Here is a 7755-nt window from a genome sequence, read left to right on the forward strand (position 1 = left end):
AATATTTAAATAAAGACTGGGAATTTGACAGACATACGCAATTACATACGTATTGAAAAAATCACATTTACAGACGCAAATACACATCGTGTAAGAACACCTTTAGGAATTTCTTATATTCAATACTTCGATAATACAACTCTGCGTGCCTTAGTAAATTAAATGCAACTTTGGGCCGCGGGAAATACTCGCTTCTTTTTGCCACAGGAAAAAGTCATCTAATGAACCTGCTGCAATCTTTTCCTTGTTAAATAAGCGTCAGTTCGGCAAAATAATAAACAAAAAGCACTTTAAATTGTAGCTGAAGTGTCGCGGCACTTGCGCCCACAGATTTTTGGGCGACAACTGTGTATTTTAGGACCTTAAAGTGTGTTTGAAAATTTTGCAAATTTCACCAGAAGAAACTGCGACGTCGATAACGAACGAGGCGATAGAAAAAACGCATCGTGTCGAGTGCGCCACAGTCGGAGACTCCGGCCTTTAGGGGAGCACCCTTTTGGTAATTTTATAGGTTTTTAATAAAGAAAAATTTTGTTATTGGGAAAAAAGTAGACTATAATTATGTCGACTAATGACTCCAAGGCGCCCTTGCGCCAAGTAAAACGGGTGCAGTTCGGTATATTGTCACCTGATGAAATCGTAAGTAGCAGATTTCACATATCCATACCTATGTAAGTGCAACTTCATAATTTTTACTATCTTAGCGTCGAATGTCCGTCACAGAAGGTGGCGTACAGTTTGCTGAGACAATGGAAGGTGGCCGACCCAAATTGGGTGGTCTAATGGACCCGCGTCAAGGTGTAATCGATCGAACGTCTCGTTGTCAAACATGCGCTGGCAATATGACGGAGTGCCCCGGACATTTTGGACATATCGACTTGTCCAAACCAGTTTTTCACATTGGTTTTATAACAAAGACTATAAAGATATTGCGTTGTGTGTGCTTTTACTGCTCTAAAATGTTAGTATCGCCACAAAATCCAAAAATAAAGGAGATTGTGATGAAATCGAAGGGACAGCCACGTAAGCGTCTGGCATATGTGTACGATTTATGTAAGGGTAAAACTGTGTGCGAGGGTGGAGAGGATATGGATATGGCAAAAGATGGACAACAGGCGGATCCCAATAAAAAGCAAGGCCACGGTGGCTGTGGTCATTATCAACCATCACTTAGACGTAGCGGGTTAGAGTTAACGGCTGAATGGAAGCATGTAAATGAGGACTCGCAGGTGATCATGAGAAAATGCATAAACGTAAATTTTCTTAATAAAATATGCATTTTTCTCAATAAAATAGGAAAAGAAAATTGTAGTTTCTGCAGAGCGTGTTTGGGAAATCCTGAAACACATAACAGATGAAGAATGTTTCATTCTGGGCATGGATCCCAAATATGCACGTCCCGATTGGATGATTGTAACTGTGTTACCCGTTCCACCACTATCGGTACGACCGGCAGTCGTTATGTTTGGTGCAGCTAAGAATCAGGACGATTTAACACACAAGTTGGCTGATATTATTAAAGCCAATAATGAATTGAAGAAGAACGAGGGCACAGGCGCAGCAGCGCATGTTATTCAAGAGAATATAAAAATGCTGCAATTCCATGTCGCAACGTTGGTGGACAACGACATGCCTGGTATGCCCCGTGCTATGCAAAAATCTGGAAAACCACTCAAAGCTCTTAAAGCGCGCTTGAAGGGCAAAGAAGGTCGTATTCGTGGTAATTTGATGGGTAAGCGTGTCGACTTCTCGGCACGTACTGTCATCACACCAGATCCCAACTTGCGTATTGACCAAGTCGGTGTGCCGCGTTCCATTGCACAAAATCTAACATTTCCAGAACTGGTGACGCCTTTTAATATCGATCGTATGCAGGAGCTAGTACGTCGAGGTAATTCACAATACCCTGGTGCAAAATACATTGTACGTGATAACGGCGAACGTATAGATTTACGTTTCCATCCCAAGCCATCCGATTTGCATTTACAATGTGGCTACAAAGTAGAAAGGCATTTACGTGATGACGATTTGGTTATTTTCAATCGTCAGCCAACTTTGCATAAAATGAGTATGATGGGCCATCGTGTAAAAGTATTGCCCTGGTCTACATTCCGTATGAATTTATCCTGTACTTCACCTTACAATGCTGATTTTGACGGCGATGAAATGAACTTGCATGTACCACAATCTATGGAAACGCGCGCTGAGGTTGAAAATATTCATATTACCCCTCGTCAGATTATCACACCACAGGTTTTTATATTTTGAATTTATATAATTAACAGGAAGTCTATATAATACATATGTATGTGTTTTGTGTTTTAGGCTAACAAACCCGTCATGGGTATTGTGCAGGATACCCTTACAGCTGTACGTAAAATGACAAAGCGTGATGTATTTATCACACGCGAACAGATGATGAACTTGCTTATGTTCTTACCCACATGGGATGGCAAAGTGCCACAGCCATGTATTTTGAAACCGCGTCCCCTTTGGACGGGCAAACAACTCTTCTCATTGATTATTCCTGGCAACGTGAATATGATACGTACACATTCTACCCATCCAGACGACGAGGATGAAGGTCCATACAAATGGATCTCACCCGGTGACACAAAAGTAATGGTCGAACATGGTGAATTGATCATGGGTATTCTATGTAAAAAGACACTAGGTACTTCTGCTGGATCCTTGCTGCATATTTGTTTCTTGGAATTGGGTCATGAAATCGCTGGTCGTTTCTACGGCAACATTCAAACCGTAATTAACAATTGGTTATTGCTCGAAGGCCACAGCATTGGTATTGGTGACACAATTGCCGATCCTCAGACATATACAGAAATTCAGACAGCCATCAAAAAGGCCAAAGACGATGTCATAAACGTTATTCAAAAAGCGCACAACATGGAATTGGAGCCAACACCAGGTATGTGAATTGAATGTGTTCCCTCCACAACTAATTTACTATTACTATTTCTTGCTCAAAGGTAATACCTTGCGTCAAACTTTCGAGAATCAAGTAAATCGTATTCTAAATGATGCTCGTGACAAAACTGGTGGATCAGCTAAGAAATCGCTGACAGAATATAATAACTTAAAGGCTATGGTGGTGTCGGGTTCTAAAGGTTCCAACATTAATATCTCACAGGTTATTGCTTGTGTGGGTCAACAGAACGTCGAGGGTAAACGTATACCATACGGTTTCCGTAAGCGCACATTGCCACATTTCATTAAAGACGATTACGGTCCTGAGTCGCGTGGCTTCGTCGAAAATTCGTATCTCGCCGGCTTAACACCTTCAGAATTCTATTTCCACGCTATGGGTGGTCGTGAAGGTCTTATCGATACTGCTGTCAAAACTGCTGAAACTGGTTATATTCAACGTCGTCTCATAAAGGCTATGGAGTCTGTTATGGTTAACTATGATGGTACGGTGCGTAATTCTGTGGGTCAGCTAATTCAGTTGCGTTACGGCGAGGACGGTTTGGCTGGTGAAACAGTAGAGTTTCAGAATTTGCCAACTGTCAAATTATCTAATAAAGCATTTGAGAAGCGATTCAGATTTGATTGGTCTAATGAGCGTTATATGCGCAAAGTTTTCACGGATGAGGTGATCAAAGAGCTGAGTGAGAGCGGTAATGCGTTGCCAGAGTTGGAAATCGAGTGGGATCAGTTATGTCACGATCGTCAAGCCTTGCGTGAAATTTTCCCCAATGGCGACTCAAAGGTAGAATTTGTAATATTTTTTTTTTTTTTTATTGAACCAATATTTTATTCCATCTTTTGCCCTTTTAGGTAGTACTACCGTGTAACTTGCAGCGTATGATTTGGAATGTGCAGAAAATTTTCCACATTAACAAACGCTTGCCAACAGATCTCTCGCCTTTGCGTGTTATTAATGGCGTGCGCGATTTACTGCAACGCTGCGTTATAGTGGTGGGCAATGATCGTCTCTCCAAACAGGCCAACGAGAACGCCACGTTGCTGTTTCAATGTTTAGTTCGATCCACACTTTGTACTAAATATGTAGCAGAAGAGTTTCGCCTGTCAACAGAAGCCTTCGAATGGTTGATTGGTGAAATTGAGACACGCTTCCAACAAGCGCAGGCAAATCCCGGCGAGATGGTAGGCGCTTTGGCTGCGCAGAGTTTGGGTGAACCCGCTACACAGGTATGGTGGCGAACAGAAATAAATTCCTTCCTTTTTTTTATATATACAAATTTAATTATTTGCACTTTTCAGATGACACTGAACACTTTCCATTTTGCTGGTGTGTCTTCGAAGAACGTAACATTGGGTGTGCCGCGTCTAAAAGAAATTATCAACATATCCAAGAAACCAAAGGCGCCTTCTCTAACTGTATTCCTGACAGGTGGTGCGGCGCGTGATGCAGAAAAGGCTAAGAATGTATTGTGTCGATTGGAACATACCACGCTACGCAAGGTTACTGCTAATACTGCAATTTACTATGATCCTGATCCCCAAAGAACAGTAATTTCAGAGGATCAGGAATTCGTCAACGTCTATTACGAGATGCCTGATTTTGATCCGACACGTATTTCGCCATGGTTGCTGCGTATTGAATTGGATCGTAAACGTATGACTGATAAGAAATTGACTATGGAACAAATCGCAGAAAAGATTAACGCCGGCTTTGGTGACGATTTGAATTGTATTTTCAATGACGATAACGCTGACAAATTGGTGCTACGTATACGTATAATGAACAATGAAGAAACTAAGTTCCAAGATGAGGACGAGGCTGTCGATAAAATGGAGGACGATATGTTCTTGCGTTGCATTGAAGCAAACATGCTTTCAGACATGACATTGCAGGGCATCGAAGCCATTGGCAAGGTGTATATGCATTTGCCGCAAACGGACAGCAAAAAGCGTATAGTCATAACGGAGACAGGAGAATTTAAGGCCATTGGAGAATGGTTATTGGAAACTGATGGTACTTCAATGATGAAAGTACTCTCTGAACGTGATGTGGATCCGGTGCGTACATCGTCTAACGATATTTGTGAGATTTTCCAAGTGTTGGGTATCGAAGCTGTGCGTAAGTCAGTTGAAAAAGAAATGAACGCTGTGCTACAGTTCTACGGCTTGTACGTGAACTATCGTCATTTGGCCTTGTTGTGTGACGTAATGACGGCTAAGGGCCATTTGATGGCTATTACTCGCCACGGTATTAACAGGCAGGACACTGGTGCACTTATGCGTTGCTCATTCGAAGAAACCGTTGATGTGTTAATGGACGCTGCAGCGCATGCGGAGACGGATCCGATGAGAGGTGTGTCCGAGAACATTATTATGGGCCAGCTGCCGCGTATGGGCACCGGTGAGTAAACAAAAAGTTATATTTATGCAATAGTTTTTTATTTGACTTGCATCACTTTAAGGTTGCTTTGATTTGCTACTGGATGCAGAAAAGTGTCGTTACGGCATCGAAATCCCCAGCACATTGGGATCAAGCATGATTGGTGGTTCGGCAATGTTCTTCGGTGCTGGCTCTACACCAAGCATGACACCACCAATGACTCCGTGGGTACAGTGTGGCACTCCGCGTTATTTCTCGCCATCTGGACAAAGTATGTTCCCATATTTATATACATAGTTTGAAATTCTATCTAATATGTAACTTTTATTTATAGTGGCCGGCATGACACCTGGTGGCCCCAGTTTTTTCACCATCAGCTGCTTCTGATGCATCTGGCATGTCGCCTAGTTGGTCTCCTGCCCATCCTGGCTCATCACCCAGCTCGCCAGGTCCTTCGATGTCACCATATCTACCACCGTCGCCCAGTGTTTCCCCATCGTACTCGCCCACTAGTCCGAATTATACCGCTTCGTCACCGGGCGCAGCTTCTCCGAATTACTCACCAACAAGTCCTAATTATTCGCCCACAAGCCCACTTTATCCGGCCACAAGTCCACGTTATTCAACTACACCGAATTTTGCACCACAATCAACCGGTTACTCACCGTCAACTAGCGGTTATTCGCCCACTTCTCCCGTCTATTCGCCCACTTCGAACTATCAGTCGTCCAGTCCGTCTTTCTCAGGCAGTGGCACAAACATGTATTCGCCTGGTAGTGCTTATTCACCAACTTCATCCAACTACTCGCCGAATTCGCCAAGTTATTCGCCAACATCACCATCTTACTCTCCTTCGAGCCCATCGTACTCGCCAACTTCACCTTGCTATTCGCCAACATCTCCTTCGTACTCGCCTTCGTCACCAAACTATACACCCGTTACACCATCTTATTCGCCTACTTCTCCCAATTATTCGGCCTCACCACACTATTCACCCGCTTCGCCTGCATACTCGCAAACCGGTGTTAAATATTCACCCACTTCACCAACTTATTCACCACCTTCGCCATCGTATGATGGCTCTCCGGGTTCACCACAATATACACCGGGTTCGCCGCAGTACTCGCCGGCTTCACCGAAATATTCGCCAACATCGCCACTTTATTCTCCGAGCTCGCCGCAACATTCACCGGCCAATCAATACAGTCCAACTGGATCTAGCTACTCGGCTACAAGTCCACGCTACTCACCCAATATGTCGATCTATTCGCCTAGTAGCACTAAATATTCACCAACATCTCCAACGTACACGCCCACAGCGCGCAACTATTCACCAACATCGCCGATGTATTCACCAACGGCGCCCTCACAAGGCTACAGTCCAACCAGTCCAGCATATTCGCCGAGTAGTCCAACTTTTGAGGAAAGCGATGATTAAGAAAGTCGTCTCTAAAGACGTTTGAGGCGTTTAAAGTAGTTGGCACAATGCCATACCCGCAAAAATATTCTATTTGATATCCATATAAAAATATTTGTATAGCATTTAAGACTAATCGTTCGATTTCAATGTATAATCAAATTATAATTGTATTGCAATCATTTGTAATAAAGCGTAAATTTGAGAGAGAAAGCTCTCTTAAATCGCACTTCAAGTTTTTTTTTTGTTTTTGAGGGGGAGCGAAATTGATTCCGATGAGCAAACGGGCATAGGCTTTTCAATTGAGTGCGAACCAGGGAAGCCAAATCGCGGGGAATTCCTCGATTTGCGGGGAATTTCAGTTTGCGTGGGGAATCGGAGAAAGCACCATTTTTTTGTGGGGAATTTAAGTTTGCGTGAAGGATCGGGGGATGGACTGCTTTTTTTTTGTGAGGAATTAAGTGTCAACTATTTTTTTCTGTTTGGCCTCACCAATTTCATAATGAGTTAAAAGAGTTGCATAATAAATGCGAATGCAACTAAAAGTACTGATTATGTATGATTTTTTAGAATTTTCTTTGTCGCATTTGCTCTCATATAACGAATAAACACAATTTATTTTTATATGTAAGAAAACCGCAACACCTTCGGGTAAAAGTTTTAAAACGAAAATTTTTAGCCACTTGAAATTTGCACTTTATTATACTAGAAATGAATAATCACCCTCATTGCGAGAGTGGTGTCGTATGCAAGTCGTTTTTCGAGAGTCGAATCGTATCGAAAATTTCACGTCATTGCCTAAAATTTCCACTCGACTAGTGTATTAAAACAGAAAAACTTGGCAGCACTGTATAGTTTTCGACAAATTTCGTCGCTTCCTTTTTTCAGCACGACAGTAAACAATGCCAATGTTGTCGAGTCGTACAATTTAGCCTAATTTACGACTTACACAATGAGGCTGAATATTTCTACAAAATCTAATTAAAAAGCACGAAATTTTTACTAAGACTTTAAT

At 42.4% G+C, this 7755-nt stretch overlaps 1 protein-coding gene across 1 annotated transcript; it reads left to right on the forward strand.

The window, feature by feature from the left end:
* Positions 1-561: 561 nt before the first annotated feature.
* Positions 562-6969, forward strand: LOC118751894 (DNA-directed RNA polymerase II subunit RPB1-like). The gene is given in 10 exon segments (XM_036486716.1): positions 562-639; positions 705-1229; positions 1297-2253; positions 2326-2926; positions 2988-3727; positions 3796-4170; positions 4243-5344; positions 5406-5594; positions 5658-5686; positions 5688-6969. Coding segments are annotated over 10 exon segments (5670 nt in total). The 3' UTR covers positions 6762-6969.
* The last annotated feature ends 786 nt before the right edge of the window (positions 6970-7755 follow it).

Source organism: Rhagoletis pomonella, unplaced genomic scaffold (genome assembly GCF_013731165.1).
Source record: "Rhagoletis pomonella isolate Grant_MI unplaced genomic scaffold, Rhpom_1.0 Rhpom_scaffold_01068, whole genome shotgun sequence".
Taxonomy (NCBI): Eukaryota; Metazoa; Arthropoda; class Insecta; order Diptera; family Tephritidae; genus Rhagoletis; species Rhagoletis pomonella.